The 16,854-nt window shown below is 47.5% G+C and overlaps 1 protein-coding gene across 10 annotated transcripts in view; it reads right to left on the reverse strand.

Annotated features, from left to right (window-relative positions):
- Positions 1-16,854, reverse strand: part of dmd (dystrophin) — a 2,667,466-nt gene that overhangs the window by 631,457 nt on the left and 2,019,155 nt on the right. For all 10 annotated transcript variants that reach the window (XM_038802261.1, XM_038802266.1, XM_038802267.1 and 7 more), the window contains one exon: positions 8,519-8,757. In XM_038802261.1, the coding sequence (XP_038658189.1) occupies positions 8,519-8,757 (239 nt within the window). The remainder of the gene's footprint in view (positions 1-8,518; positions 8,758-16,854) is intronic.

Raw genomic sequence — 16,854 nt, forward strand, 5'->3', positions numbered from 1 at the left:
TCCCAGCTATCTGTCCTCCTCATAATCAAGTGTCTTCAGTGTTCCCGTTGTTAGCCACTCCTTCAACTGCCAAGATCCTGAGCTCTAAAATTCCTTTCCTACGCCTCTGCACTTCTCTGCCTCACTTCTCCTCTTTAAGATATGCCTTTAAAACTACTTCTTTGGCCAAGCTTTGGAACGTCTGATCTAATGGGGTTGGATTATCATTCACATGTCCCGTATGCACCACTGGAAATGCCAATGGTGAGACACTGAGGGAGATTATGGAGAAACTCCTCCACAGGCTGGTTTGCAGCTACAGTTGTAACCCTCTGTCAATCATGGCTTGGGGGGGAGGGGGGGGGGGCAGGAGAAATTGAATAATGAATCACTGTAGCCCCCTCCACCCTGGTCTGTGATCAGGAGGCTGTTTCCATCCATTGGCTGGGCTTCGGGCTTCAGTCTAAGCCCTGAGGCCTTCTCCTGCCGTCTGGAATCTTCCAGACGATATCCGATCCATTCGCTGTGACGTATCACGTTTTACAATCCCTAAAGGTGGGCTGAAACCTCAGATATTTTAAGCCTACATTCTCTACAAAGCAGTATAGCACAGGCAAATACGCTTTGCAAATCATTGTATTTGCAAATGAATGGAGTAAAATCAAAGGATTTAAAGTATTTAGCTCACTCAATTTACTCACACCAAGATAGTTAATCTAAAAATTAAAAGCACCCTACGGAGTATTTTTTGTATGGAGCGTGAAATTGTGAAGCTACCTAACTTTCTGTATTCTCTTGCTCAAGATAGAAACTTGTGCAGAGATAAACAGAGATGAAAAGGAAAATTAAAAATGGAAAAAATATCTGGAGGCAAAAGCCCCTTTTATTATTGGAAATGCATAACAATTCAACAAGCGAAAGTTTGGATAACTTTTCAAATTGCTCAAGGGTCTGAAGTGTTACCCTCACCAAAAATATTTATCCTTCGCTTTCAACTGTTGATTGATTTATTGGGCACTTCCAGTAATTTCTGTTGTCACAAGTGGTTGCATATCTTATTATAAATGTAAAATATTCTTTAAAAAAAAAAATTATTAAGTCATTTATGATTTTATAATATTAAAAAAATACAAATACAACGGTAAACATAATTCAGTGCATAACACCCCCTCAACCAACAACCACATCCAGCCAACATGGCTTAAACACACAATTCCCCAAACCCTCCATCTCCTCTCTCTGATCCCACCTAAACTAAACTAACTCCCTCTATCCCCCCACCTTCCCTAACCCACCCCCCTCCTACTGTATCTGCTAACAGTTTAGTTTTCGCCGAAGAAGTCGATAAATGGCTGCCACCTCTGAATGGACCCTAACATTGATCCTCTCAGGGCGAACTTTATTTTCTCAAGCCTGAGAAACCCGGCCTTGTCGCTCACCCATACCCCCAGTTTTGGGGGCTCCGAGTCCCTGCAGGATAATAGGATCCATCTCCAGGCTACTGAGGAGGCAAAGGCCAAAACTTCAGCCTCTCTCGCCCCCTGGACTCCCGGGTCTTTCGACACTCCAAAGATTATCACCTCTGGACTTGGGGCCACCCTCGTTTTAGCACGTCGGCAAATCCCTGTCAGAATCCCCTCAGCTTCAGACATGCCCAAAACATGTGGACATGATTTGCGGGCCCACCCCCACACCTCCCGCACCTGTCCTCCACCCCAAAAAACCTGCTTATCCGGGCCACCATCATATATGTGTCCGGTGAACCACCTTGAATTGCATCAGGCTGAGCCTGGCACATGATGAGGATGTGTTGACTCTACTCAGGGCATCCTCCCACGGACCTGCCTCTGGCTCCTTACCCAGCTCATCTTCCCACTTGCGCTTTACCCCTCCGATCTGGGTTCCCTTGCACTTCATGAGCTCTTTATAAATATCCAAGACCTTCCCTTCCCCCACTCCCAATTTTGAAATCACTCTATCCTGTATCCCCTGGGGTGGCAGAAGCGGAAAGGTCGAAACCTGCCTTCGTACAAAGTCTCTCACCTACAGATAATGAAACCCATTCCCACTCGGCAATTCAAACTCCTCTTCCAAACAAGGAAAGCTCCCATCAATAAACAGATCCCCCAGCCTCTCAATCTCTGCTCTCTGCCACCTCCGAACCCTCCCATCCAACCTCCCCAGCAGAAACTGGTGGTTCTAATTGGAGCCCACACCGACGCTCCCTCCACTCCCATATGCTTCCACCACTGCCCCCAAACCCTCAGAGCTTGTGGAGTACCTGGTCGGCGAGAATGGCAGAGGTTCTGTTACCAGTGCTCCTGAGCTTGTGCCCCGACAAGATACCGCCTCCACCCGGTCCCACACCAACCCCTCCCCCACCACCCACTTCCTGATCATAGCTATATTTGCCGTCCAGTAGTAATTCCTAAAGTTCGGTCGGGCCAAACCTCCCCCCCTTGGCTCCGCTCCAACAGCCCTTTCCTTGCTCGCAGGGTTTTGCCCGCCCATACAAACCCAGAGATCACCGCATTAACCCGCTTTAAAAAAGGCCTTTGGGATAAAAATAGAGACACACTGGAAAACAAACAAAAATCTCGGAAGAACCGTCATCTTTACGGTCTGCACGCACCCTGCCAGTGACAACAGGAGCATGCCCCACCTCCAAAAGTCCTCCTTGATTTGCTCAACTAACCGGGCCTGATTTAATTTCTGCAACTGCACCCAACCCCGTTCCACCTGAATTCCCAAGTATCGAAAACTCCCTCCCACCACTTTGAACGGCAATTCCACCAGCCTTCTCTCCTGCCCTCTCGCCTTTATGACTTTTTTTTTAATGACTTGATCTTGGTGGGCTGCATAAATACCTTTGGCGGGCCGCTAGCGGCCCGCGGACCGTAGTTTGCAAACCCCAGCCCTAGATCAATCCCGCCCCAAGCACCTACGAAGTTCGATGGCGGAGGTCCAGATCAACGGGTACAGCACGCCATGCCTCTTTGACTCCGGGAGCACCGAGAGCTTTATACACCCAGAGCTGGTAAGACGCTGTTCGCTTCCTATTTTTTCCTGTGAGCCAAAATATCACCATCGCTTCGGGCTCCCACTCAGTCCAAATCCAAGGACGCACCGTCGCTACGCTCACAATTCGAGGCGCTAGTTATTCAAAATTTTAACTTTATGTCCTGCCTGACCTCTGCGCGCCACTCTTATTAGGCCTGGATTTCCAGTGCAACCTCAAGAGCCTCACCCTCAGCTTCGGCGGACCCCTGCCCCCACTCACTATCTGCAGCCTAGCCACGCTGCGCATCGCCCCCCCTCCTCTCTTCGCCAATCTCACTCCAGATTGCAAACCAGTAGTTACTCGCAGCAGGCGATACAGCCTACAGGATAGGGTCTTTATCCGATCGGAGGTCCGACGGCTGCTCAGTGAGGGGCTTATAGAGGCCAGTAATAGTCCCCGGAGAGCTCAGGTGGTGGTCGTCAAGACCGGGGAAAAAGTTTGCATGGTCGTCGACTATAGCCAGACCATAAATCGCTTTACGCTCCTAGACGTGTATCCCCTCCCCAGAATTGCAGACATGGTTAATCAGATCGCCCAATATCGGCTATTTTCCACGGTGGATCTGAAGTCTGCATACCACCAGCTCCCAATCTGACCGGAGGACCGCCACTGCACGGCGTTCGAGGCCGATGGCCGCCTCTTCCATTTCCTCCGGGTTCCCTTCGGCGTCACTAACGGGGTTTCGGTGTTCCAACGAGCAATGGACCGAATGGTAGACCAGTACGGGCTGCGGGCCACGTTTCCGTATCTGGACAATGTTACCATCTGCGGCTATGACCAGCAGGACCATGACGCCAACCTCCACCGTTTTCTCCAGACGGCACAGAAATTAAACCTCACTTATAACAAGGAGAAATGCGTTTTCCGCACAAACAGACTGGCCATCCTCGGCTACGTCGTGGAGAACGGAGTCCTGGGCCCAGACCCGGACCGTATGCGCCCCCTCTTAGAACTCCCCCTCCCTCATTGCCCCAAGGTCCTCAAACGGTGCTTGGGGTTCTTTTCATACTACGCCCAGTGGGTCCCCCAATATGTGGACAAAGCCCGCCCACTCTTTAAGGCCACACGATTTCCCCTGTCTGCTGAGGCGCGGCTAGGCCTTCAGCTGCATCAAGGAGGACATCGCCAAAGCAGCCATGCAGGCGGTGGATGAATCCACTCCCTTTCAGGTTGAGAGCGACGCCGCAGAGGTAGCTCTAGCAGCCACTTTAAATCAGGGAGGGAGGCCCGTTGCATTTTTCTCCCGTACCCTATCCGCTTCAGAACTCCGACACTCCTCTGTCGAGAATGAAGCACAAGCCATCGTGGAGGCTGTTCATCACTGGAGGCACTACCTCGCAGGTAGGAGGTTCACCCTCATCACCGACCAACGATCGGTTGCCTTTATGTTTGACAACTCGCAAAGGGGCAAAATAAAAAATAATAAAATCCTTCGGTGGAGGATCGAACTCTCCACCTATTGTTATGATATTAAATATCGACCGGGGAAGCTCAACGAGCCCTCGGATGCCCTATCCCGCGGGACATGCGCCAGCGCGCAGATCAGCCGTCTGAAAGCCATCCACGTGGACCTCTGCCATCCAGGGGTCACACGGCTCGCCCACTACATCAGAGCCCGAAACCTGCCTTTCTCCAACGAGGAGGTAAAAGCGGTCACCAGGGACTGCCCGATCTGTGCAGAGTGCAAACCGCACTTCTATAGACCAGACAGGGACCACCTGGTCAAGGCTTCTAGGCCCTTTGAACGCCTTGCGATCGATTTCAAAGGGCCACTCCCCTCCACTAACAAAAACATTTATTTCCTCAACATCATCGATGAGTTCTCCCGATTCCTCCCACACAGTCATTAGGGCCCTGCATAGTGTCTTCACCCTGTTCGATTTCCCCAGCTACGTGCACAGCGACCGGGGTCCGTCCTTTATGAGCGACGAGCTGCGTCAGTACCTGCTCGACAAGGGCATCGCCTCGAGCAAGACTACCAGCTACAACCCCAGGGGGAACGTGCAGGTGGAGAAGGAGAACGCAACGGTCTGGAAGACCATCCTATTGACCCGCCGGTCTAGAAAACTTCAAGTCTCCCAATGGCAAGAAGTCCTCCCAGACGCGCTCCATGCAATCAGATCCCTCCTCTGTACAGCTACAAATCAAACCCCTCACGAGCGGCTCTTCATTTTTTCTAGGGGCTCTACCATGGGGGTCTCACTTCCGGCGTGGCTGAGGACACCAGGCCCAGTTCTCCTGAGGAAGGGCGTCAGGGGGCACAAAACTGACCCCCTTGTTGAAAAGGTGCGCCTCCTCCATTCCAACCCCCAGTACGCAGTCGTGGAGTTCCCGGACGGTCGCCAGGACACAGTATCCCTTCGGGACCTGGCACCCGCTGGATCCAGCCCCCCCCCCTACCCCCACTGAGGAACCCCTTACCCCGTTCCCTATGCAGCCGTCCCCTCACGCCCCCGATTCCGCAAGCTCACCCCACTGGTTCCACGAGCCAGAAACAGCCCGCCCCCAGTCTCCGGTCGAACCAGAGGTGTATGAAGTTTGGACGAGACCCGCCCCGGAGTCTGCCATCGTACCCCAGCTCTCAACACCCACCCAGCCACCGCAAGAGGCTGCAACCCCGGTGCTCCGCAGATCGAAATGAACAATTCGTCCACCGGACAGACTAACTCTGTGAGCCACCACCCCCGCCGGACTCGATTTTTTTCACAGGGGTGAATGTGGTGAATGAGATTCAAACGGTATTATAATCTGTATATATGTATCAATATTGTAAGTGCAGTTGCACTACCTGACCACCAGGGGGAGTAGCTCTGGGAGTGCTCGAGAGTTTGTACTGGGCTCCTCCCTTGGCTCTGCCCAGGACTCCTCCCCCTGGAGCTGCTGTATAAAGATCCGTGCCACAGGGTCAGCCAGCCAGTTCACCGAAAGTTCAACGGCTAACAGGCTGGCTCTGTTGTAAGTATATTAAAACCGTTATTCTAACCCTACAAGCACGTGTCCGTAGAATTGTTGGTTCCAACAAGCCTTACATCAGTGGGAGGGAATTCTTCGAGACAGGATCTACTCCCATTTGGAAGCAAGTGGATGCATTAGCGAGAGGCAGCACGGTTTTGTGAAGGGGAGGTCATGTCTCACTAACTTGATGGAGTTTTTCGAGGTGGTCACAAAGATGATTGATGCAGGTGGATGTTGTCTATATGCACTTCAGTAAGGCCTTTGACAAGGTCCCTCATGGCAGACTGGTACAAAAGGTGAAGTCACACAGGATCAGAGGTAAGCTGGCAAGGTGGATACAGAACTGGCTAGGTCATAGAAGGCAGAGAGTAGCAATTGAAGGGTGCTTTTCTTATTGGAGGGCTGTGACTAGTGATGTTCCGCAGCGTTCAATGCTGGGATCTTTGCTGTTCGTAGTATATATAAATGATTTGGAGGAAAATGTAACTGGTATGATTAGTAAGTTTGCAGACAACACAAAGGTGCAATTGTGGATAGCGATGAGGACTTTCAGAGGATACAGTAGGATTTAGATCGTTTGGAGACTTGGGCGGAGAAATGGCAGATGGAATTTAATCTGGACAAATGTGAGGTAATGCCTTTTGGAAGGTCTAATACAGGTAGGGAACATACAGTTAAAGGTAGAACCCTCAAGAGCATTGACAGTCAGAGAGATCTAGGTGTACAGGCCTACAGGTCACTGAAAGGGGCAACACAGGTGAAGAAGGTGGTCAAGAAAGGATATGGCATGCTTGCCTTCATTAGCCGGGGCATTGAGTATAAAAACTGGCAAGTCATGTTGCAGCTGTATAGAACCTTAGTTAGGCCACACTTGGAGTATAGTGTTCAATTCTGGTCGCCGCACTACCAGAAGAATGTGAAGGCTTTAGAGAGAGTGCAGAAAAGATTTACCAGGATGTTGCCTGGTATGGAGGGCATTAGCTATGAGGAGAGGTTGAATAAACTCGGTTTGTTCTCACTGGAACGAAGGAGGTTGAGGGGGAACCTGATAGAGGTCTACAAAATTATGAGGGGCATAGACCAAGTGAATGGTAAGAGGTTTTTCCCCAGGGTACAGGGGTCAATTATTAGGGGGCATAGGTTTAAGGTGCAAGGGGCAAGATTTAGAGGAGATGTATGAGGCAAGTTTTTTTACACAGAGGGTAGTGGGTGCCTGGAACTCGCTACCGGAGGAGGTGGTGGAAGCAGGGACGACAGTGACATTTAAGGGGCATCCTCACAAATACATGACTCGGATGGGAATAGAGGAATATGGACCCCGGAAGTGCAGAAGATTTTATTTTAGACAGGCAGCATGGTTGGCGCAGGCGTGTAGGGCCTGTTCCTGTGCTGTACTTTTCTTTGTTCTTTGTTCTAGATTCACTGGAAGTTAACTGTAATTAGACAATTTATTTTAAAAATAGTATATGTTACATAGGGGGGGCATGGTAGCACAGTGGTTAGCACAGTTGCTTCACAGCTCCAGGGTCCCAGGTTCGATTCCCGGCCTGGGTGACTGTGGTGTTTGCACTTACTCCCCGTGTCTGCGTGGGTTTCCTCCGGGTGCTCCGGTTTCCTCCCACAGTCCAAAAATGTGCAGGTTAGGTGGATTGGCCACGCTAAATTGCCCTTAGTGTTCAAAAAGGTTGGGTGGGGTTATTGGGTTACGGGGATAGGGTGGGGGGTGTGGGCTTAGGTTGGCTGCTCTTTCCAAGGGCCATTGCAGACTCGATGGGCCAAAAGGCCTAATTCTTCACTGTAAATTCTATAGGTGGATTTACATTCCATCTGAAGTTTTTTTTCATTTAAGAATACTGACCGGGGAATCGATATGTTGCTGCAGATTCTGTAATGAATACTAAAAGTATATTTACTTTAACATGCTTGGCTGACTGTGGGTCAGTGTAAGTTCAGGGAATCAAGCTGTGACAGTGCTTCAAAGGGATTCCAGGTCCATAAAACAGTGATGTCTGCCAATTAAGGGTGCCTTCAAAAAGTGCCAACTCCAAAAATCATATAATCTTTGCAGCAAGAGATAGAAGCAAGTGTATATTATGGCATTGCTAGGATACGCAGCCAGTATTAAAGTCAATAATAATCACTGGCAATCAATTTAATATTCCACCAGCTGTGGGATCCAGCTCACAATACAAGTAGGGCAAATCCATAAAGATGATCCTCAAGGCACTATTGCAGAACATTTTCTTGAAGTACTTGTACACTGCAAGCGTGCCATTAATGCATTTAGAAGACTACACTCCCCAATTATGAAAGTCAGGCTTAGATGTCAAGTGCCACAAAGATTTCAACCTATCTGGTGCTTCAGGGACTGTTGTATTAATGCACCCAGTACATTCACTACTACTCCATTACCATGCAAATTGCTCACTCAGCTTTTAAATTACTTCTCTATTGATTTGACAGCAACCTATTAACATGTGCTATGCTGACGGGAAATGTAAGAGTAAAAGTTTGTGTTTGTACCTTCTGTTTTATGATCATGTCATTGATTTCCTCAACATCTCCCACTGTCACAAGTTGAGACTTGATCACACGATCCAGCAATGAGAGCCAATCTGTTAATTCCACCCAGGCCTTGTTGAAGTCAGCCAAAGCTGGAACATCCATGAGTAAAGAGGATGGCATATCTAACTTGGTGACGGAGGTTTCCGTAGTAACAAGGGTCTCAGTCACCACGGTAACTGGTTGCTGTGTGGTTGAAACTGAAAAAAGAAAGGATTACTGATGTCAGTCAATGTGAGACTTTTTAATAAGATCTCAAAGCACAAAATATAATTAAGTGTAACTATTTCAATATACAACAATAGATATTTGGATGAAACACATTTGCTGCGATAGTCAGACAACTTAAAGAGACAAATACAACCATTATGAATCAGATATTTATCAAAGGTTTTCACATCAAACATATGCTTGACTCTTTTTTGAAAACCTTAATAATTCAAACTGCAAGTAAAAAAATGAATCTGGAAGAAATCAGAACAGCACTTAATGAAAAAGGCAAAGCATTATGAGAGGCTGAGATACCTGCACAAGTATGAACCTGCTGAATATGCGATTCAGGTCCTGAACAAGCTACTCAACTGTGTTAAGATGAGAGAAAATGCCACGGCAAAGCATTTTTGTTCCAATATTCAAATGGAAAGGGAGACATGCTAAATTGCCCCTTTCTATCCAGGGATGTGTAGGTTAGATAGGCTTAAAGGGATAGAGCAGGGGAGTGGACCTAGGTGCTCTTTCAGAGGATCGGTGCCGACTCAGTGGGTCAAATGGCCTCCTTCTACACTGTAGGAATTCTATGGTTGAAGGATATGTGAATGAGTCATGGAGATTTAGTGAAATAGTGTAATCCATGAAGGTCAATTCAGAGCCATGCCTGGAAGAAGCAATATTGAATCCATTTTTATTTTGCGGAAGGAAATATTGGGACAGCTATGCATCATGAAGATTGTATCCATTGATCTGGAGAAGGGTTACGACCAGGTGCCCAGGAAGGGAGTCTGGAGATGTGCTGGAATTCAGAAGTATGTGTGAGTTAGAGCTTCAAAGCCAAAGTTGAGTGAAACCATAGATCGGCGATGAGCCTCTTCTGCTTCCTGATTATCAGGGATGTTCTAATTGAGGGAGACAGGAAGTGCCCTGGGCAAGAATGTTTGCAGATGACAATGAGTTACTTGGTCAGGGTGATGAGAACAGACTTGAAAGCGGAGAAGAAGCTGTTTTCGAATCTGTGCATGTTCTCAGACTTTTGCGTCTTCTGCTCGATGGATGAGGTTGGAAGAGAGAATAACCCTAGTGGGAGGAGTCTTTGATTATGCTGCCCACTTTCCCAAAGCAGTGGGAGGTGTAGACAAAGTCAATGGATGGGAGGCAGGTTTGTGTTATGGACTGAGCGTGTTCACGACTCTCTGAAGTTTCTTGCGACCTTGGGCCAAGTACTTGCTATATCAAGCTGTGGTGCAGCCAGATAGGATGTTTTCTATGGTGCATCTGTAAAAATTGGTAAGAGTCAATGTGGACATCCGTAACTTCCTCAGTTTCCTGAGGAAGTATAACACTGTTGTGCTTTCTTGCCCATAAGTTTGAAATAAACGACACGCAGACAGAGCGAGTGTTCCAGCGAGAATTGGAGCTTGAAAAATAAACGACGCACAGAGACAGTGTTCCAGCGGGAATTCTCGGAGCTTTCAAAAATAAATAGTGCACAGAGTGAGTGTTCTAGTGAGAATCAGGGGCTGGATTCTCCACCCTGCTACATTTATGTTTCACCCCGCCGGCGGGATGCTCCTTTACATCGGCTAGTAAATGGGGTTTCCCATTGTAGGGCAGCCCCACGCCATCGGGAAACCCCAGGGTTTTGAAAAATAAACAATGCACAGACATAACGACTGTTCCAGCGAGAATCGGAGCATTGAAAATAAACAGCATGCACAGGCAGAGTGTTCCAGTGAGAATCAAGGGTTTTTGGAAAATAAACGACATGCAGCCAGGGTAACTGTTCCAGCGAAAATTGGAGCTTTGAAAAATTAACGGCACACAGAGTGAGTGTTCCAGCGAGAATCGGAGCTTTCAAAATGAGACGGCATAAAGGCAGAGGCTGGTTTAGCACAGGGCTAAATCACTGGCTTTTAAAGCAGACCAAGGCAGTGCAGCAACACGGTTCAAATCCTGTACCAGCCTCCCCGAACAGTTGCCGGAATGTGGCGACAAGGGGCTTTTCACAATAACTTCATTTGAAGCCGACTTGTGACAATAAGCGATTTTAATTTCATTTCAATTCACTTCAACGCGACTGATCTTGTGAGAATTGGAGGGCGTGATTCAGTGATCCCATTACACCTGGTGCAGATCTGGGCGCAACGGGTGAATCATGCAAGAGCTGCAAATCGGGTTGCAAATTGGGCTGCATGCAAAGCCGATCACGAGTCACTCGACTCGCTCTGCCCAGGTCGATCTGGATCTCCCCCTTGCTGGGTATTTAAATACCTGGTCGCCGGATTCACCTGATGCCTGGGACTCAACAGCCGCACCTGCGAGACTCGGCCAGGGCTCCATTTTGTAGGCATGATGGCACCTGGGGGTGTGGTCCTCACTGGCCATTGGAGACCCAGGCAATTAGTACAGGGCAGGGAGTATCCTGGCACTGTGAGGTGTGGAGCCCGGGAGGGGTTCCATGGGCCTGGATAAGATTGGATGTGGGGTATCCAGAAATCCAATAGGACGCCTGAGAGGAGGGTTGGGGGAGAGGGGGGGGGGGGTAAGAAAGATCAGGGCAGCCGATCAAAATAGCGCCTTGATCTGCAAACAGCCAGTCTTGCTGGCGTGATCAGCTCGCCAGCAGGAATTCTCTTTGAGTGCGGCCTCAGCAGGGAGAAAGTCCCGGTAAGAAAAACGACAAAGTGCTTTTGGAGAGAAGGGTGATTCTTCGAGTTGGAGCTGCTGAGAATCATCCCACCAAATGCACCCGAAAGCGGACTTAATTTTAAGACTTCTGAATCACACCCTGAGTTTTGAAATACAGATCTAGTGAGGACAGAGCGAGAGTTCCTACGCGAATCGGAGAATTGAAAAAAAATGGAGCGAGGCCAAGCAAGTGTTCGAGCAAGAATCAGGGTGGGATTCTCCACCCCGCCGATCCTCACTTCTGCCTCACCACGCTGGCGAGATGCTCCATTAACCCAGCCAGTCAATGGAGTTTCCCATTGTGGGGCAGCCCCACACCGTCAGGAAACCCACGGGCGCCGGCAAAACGGAGAATCCCGCCAGGGCTTTCGAAAAACTGGCGTGTGGTCAAGGCATGAGTTCCAGTGAGAGTCAGGGCTATGGAAAAGAACAGTGCGAGGACAAAGTGAGAGTTAATAACCAGTTTATTGACTTAATCTGATTTCTACGTAGCAAATAAATAATTTGTGGTATGATAGGGCTGCTCATATCTGTTGAGTGTACATCCTATACTATGTGGAGACTCCAGGATGCTGCCTATGTCCTGGACCAATATCTGTGCATAAAGTGTCACCAAATGGAAAAGCCCAAGTGCCATATCTTGGAATTCAAGGACCAACTAGTGTCACTGAGGTACATTCGCAAGGATTAGTGTTTTGTGGACAGCATGTTTTAGAAGGTGGTTATCCTGTAGCTTTAGAAAGGACAGGCAGGGGGGAGCTGGGTGGCCATCTGACAGACCAAGACAGCTGATGCAGCAGACCTCTGAGGACATCCCACTTTCTAACAGGTACTCAGAATCGGGGTAGTGTGAGAAGAGAGAGTCATGATCAGAGCACCATTTGTGACCCAACTGTGCAGGGAGGGAGAAGAAAAGACAGGAGAGCAATAGTGGTAGGGTATTCTATAGTTAGGGGATCAGCCAGGCACTTCTGTGGTCACAGACGTGATTCCAGGATTGTATGTTGCCTTCTCGGTGTAAGGGTCATGGATATCACTGAGTGGCTTCAGAGCATTCTGTAGGGTGAGTGGTCCTGGTTCTACCAATATAGTTGAAAAAAGGATGAGTTTCTGTAGACTGAGGGTACTAGGAATGAGAAAGCAAGACCTCAAATGTTGTAATCTCCAGATTACTTCCAAGGCCACATGCTACGGACAATGGAAATAGGAGAATACAGATAAATGCATTGTTGGCAAGATGGTGCAGGAGGGATGACCAGATTTCTGGGGCATTGGGACTGGTTCTGGCGAAGGTGGGATCTCTCCACATCAGACAGTCTACACCTAAATAGGACCTGGAAGAATGTCCATGCAGGGATATTTGCTCGTGTTATTGGGGAGGGTTGAAACTGGATTGGCAGCGGAAGGGAACCTTAGGGTCAATAAAGATAGGACAAATTCAGAGCCAGGAGTAGAGTGATAAATCAAAAGTTCGCGACTGTCTCTTAAAGACTGAAAAAGTATTGGTTTCAAGAACAGGAATTTGGCAACCTTTAAAGGTATTTATTTAAATGCAAGGAGTTCAGCAAATAAAGCTGATCAGCTGAGGGCACAGAGAGCACATGGCAGAATGATATCATTACTATAATGGAAATATGACTTAAAGACATGCAAAAATGGCAATTCAACGTCCTTGAATGTAGGGTTTTCAGGCAGGATTGAGAGGGGGGCTTAAAATAATGGAGGGTGTAGCAGTATTGGTTAAAGAATCAATTACTGTACAACTTTGAGTTGGGAAGAATCATCATATGAGGCTATATGAGTTGAGCTCAGAAATAGAAAGGGGGCAGTCACACTCCCAGGAGCGTACTATCAACCCCAAACAATGAGGGAGAGATGGAAGAGCATGTAAGCAAATATGCAGTGTGGTAGTATGACTAGGGGTATTACGGTACCTGGAAGTGAGCTGCTATTGGTGCAGAGGACTCGCTGCCCATTAGCCCGGGTAAGTCATGTGCCTCTCAGCCGATTGGCTGAGAAGTAGGTAGCTCCGCCTACGAGGCGGGATATAAGAACCCGTGCTTCCCGGCAGTCGGCCTTTCTTCTGTACGTCTGCTGCCGGGCACACATCTTGTGCATTAAAGCCTATTGTTTAAATCTCATCTACGTTTCGTGTCCATTGATTGTGCATCATGTAGGCACAGGGACAGTAGCACAGTGGTTTACACTGTTGCTTCACAGCTCCATGGTCCGATTCCTGCTTGGGTCACTGTCTGTGCGGAGTCTGTATGTTCTCCCCGTGTCTGCGTGGGCTTCCTCCGGGCGCTCCAGTTTCCACCCACAAGTCCTGAAAGGCGTGCTTGTTAGATAAATTGGACAATCTGAATTCTCCATCAGTGTACTCGAACAGGTGCCGGATTGTGGCGACAGTGTTAATGTAAGCCTACTTGTGACAACAATAAAGATTATTATTATTTGAGTGCAAAAACAAGAGGGAAATAGTAACTGCGACTTCAAACTACCCTGATATCAACAAGGGTATGAATAGCATAATAAGCACAGAGAGCACAAAACCTTCTTTAACCAGCATTAAACAAACCCAATAAAAGGGAGTGTAATTCAAGATTTAGTCCCGGATTCTCCATTTGGGAGATTAAGGGCGGGATTTACTGACCAATCCGTTGTGTGTTTTGGGCAGCAGATTGGTCATTTCCCCAGTCACTGCACCCCGCATCGTTGGGAAAACCATGTGCCGGAATGGGACTGGAATATCCCGCCGGCATGAACCGCCGATCGATCACGCCCTAAGTATTGCCAGTTGGACTAAATTGTGTGTGGTTTGCATTCCCGTCGGGGTGCTATTCGTGGAGCAATGCTAATGGGCCAGCATTCTGCCCATGTGAATCTGAAGCAATTCCCATTCCCACCGGTGGCACGATAGTGATTAGGTGATAAAGAAAGCATATGGAAGCTTTCCTTTATTGGATGAGGTATCGAGCACAAAAGCAGGGATGTACAAAATGCTGGTTCGGCCACAGCTGGAGTTTTGTGTGCAGTTCTGGTCACCACATTACAGGAAGGACATAATTGCTGCAGAAAGGGTGGAGAAGAGATTTATCAGACTGCTGCCAGGACTTGAAAAATTCTGCTATGGAGAAAGATTACATAGGCTGGGGTTGTTTTCATTCAAACAGAGTAGGCTGAGGGATGACCTGATTGAGATGTATAAGTTATGAGGGGTGCAGATAAAGTTGACAGGGGTGCCCTGATTCCCCTAGTGGAGGGGTCAATTGCATGAGTTTACAAATTTAAGGTGATTGGTAGAAGGATTAGAGGGAAATGAGGAGAAAAGCCTTCACCCAAAGCGTGGTGGTGATTGGAGAAGGGTGATCAACTAGTATTGTTGTGACCCTAACAAAAATGGGAGAAGAATGTAGAAGGAAGTGAATTCTCAAGCAACATCAGGAAAATTAACCAATTGCCTGTCATAAAGAAATATTTTAGCAGCAGTTTTTTTATGGCTCATAGCAGGGCAACCAATTGCTCACGATGTCCATATGGCCTGGCTATATATAGAATAATAGCTGCTCTCAAGTATCTTGCAAATCACATCAGAACATAAGATGGTTTGAGATGGAAAATGTGCTTCCAGTCCTCAAATGCCATGACAATCAAGCACTAAGTCAAGACAGAAAATGCTGGAGATTCCCAGCAGGTCTGAGAGCATCACTGACCTGAAATGTTAATTCTGTTGCTCTCACCACAAATGCTGCCAGGTCTGCTTTCCAGCATCGCAGTATCTTGTCTTGTAACAGTGGCCGGAATTCTCCGGCCATTACGATTCACTTTTCCTACCTAAAGCACACACCCGCTCACAGGTTTCACGGGACATCCCGTTGACAAGCGCAGGGAGTATGGAATCCCGCCACCAGCGAATGGCCGCCAGCGAGAAACATGCGGCTAGGGGACCGGAGGATCCAGCCCAGTATCTTAACTATGTCTTGTCAAGTTCGCAGTACCCTAACAATTTGCCACTCTCTGAAACTCACTGGAGTCATTTTAAAATGGTGCTTATATTAGTTGAATATTGGTGAAAAGGGGTTTGGCTGGATGAGCCCTGTGTCAACCTTTGAGGAAGGCAAATGATAGAATTGCGAAGTATGAATACAGGAAACCATGAATAAGGTGAAAGAGATGAGACACGTACCAGTGATCTCAATGATACACCATTTACAAAGTTACCAATTTACTTCAGACCAGCATAATTCATTAATGATCCCTAATAGGCAACAATATGTTAATTTGCTAGTTCAGACTAATTTTTTTTCCTGTGACATATTCTTCATTGTTGGCATGGTATAAAGTGAAAGAATCGGGAGGAAGGCATAAAGAGGACGGGAAGTCAAAAGGATGGAACAGTCTGTATAATTTTATGCATCTCCTTGCAACTTGACTCAAACTGATTTAAGATCAGATGTCTTATCCCCTGATTATAGTGTGTTTACTCTGGGAATGCTTGACTTTGTCAACATCGGCTATGTTTTAGGCTCAATATATGAACCTTGATCTGTGGCTCTTGGTGAGGATTGATATTTGCATGAATTTTTTTTTTTAGAGCCCCAAATGTTGCAGAACCAGATGTTCCTTCCATTTAAACTAATGGATGGCAAATTAGAACCCGTGGGCTCATAATTCAGTGCAAGTTGTGGACTTTGTCAGGACTGTCCAGTCACACAATCAACCTTTTACAGTCTATTGCCTGCCTAATATGCATTTTTTTCATAATTGGTCCCCTCCACTTTCTCACCCACAAGCTGTTTTCGGTGCCCTTGGTGACACCTTGCACAGTGATGCTGTCAGCTTCCACATATACACTGACAATACTCAGCTCAATATCAGCAACACCTTTCAACTCTCCCATAGCCTCCGTTGTTCAGTGTGAGATGAACTGCAACTTTCTCCAAGAGAATGAAATAAATGCCTTATTCTTGGCATAATTCCATCCATCCCTGACCACTGTTTCCAGCCCAGCCAATCTGTTTGCAATCTCTGGGTCGTACTTGATCCAAATGGCATGATCCTATTGAAGAGATCAGGTTGCCGTTATAGTTCTTCAGTCTGCAAGCCGCTGGAAGTATCTCAGGTTCTTCTTGAATCATGCTGAGATCCAGTCTTGAAAGTAGATTTGATGAAGCTCCAGAGTCAAGTTTAAACAAAATTGGGCAGTTGTTAACTTGAACGACTGAGTTCCATTCATTATTGGTGTTGACTGATTTGATTTGCTGAGGATTGCTTGGCGCTTCTTTTGTTTCCTCATATTTTCTACAATTCCTTATTTTTTTTTTAATTTAGTGTATCCAATTAATTTTTTTCCAATTAAGGGGCAATTTAGTGTGGCCAATCCACCTACCCTGCAC

Source organism: Scyliorhinus canicula, chromosome 7, assembly GCF_902713615.1.
Source record: "Scyliorhinus canicula chromosome 7, sScyCan1.1, whole genome shotgun sequence".
Lineage (NCBI taxonomy): Eukaryota > Metazoa > Chordata > Chondrichthyes > Carcharhiniformes > Scyliorhinidae > Scyliorhinus > Scyliorhinus canicula.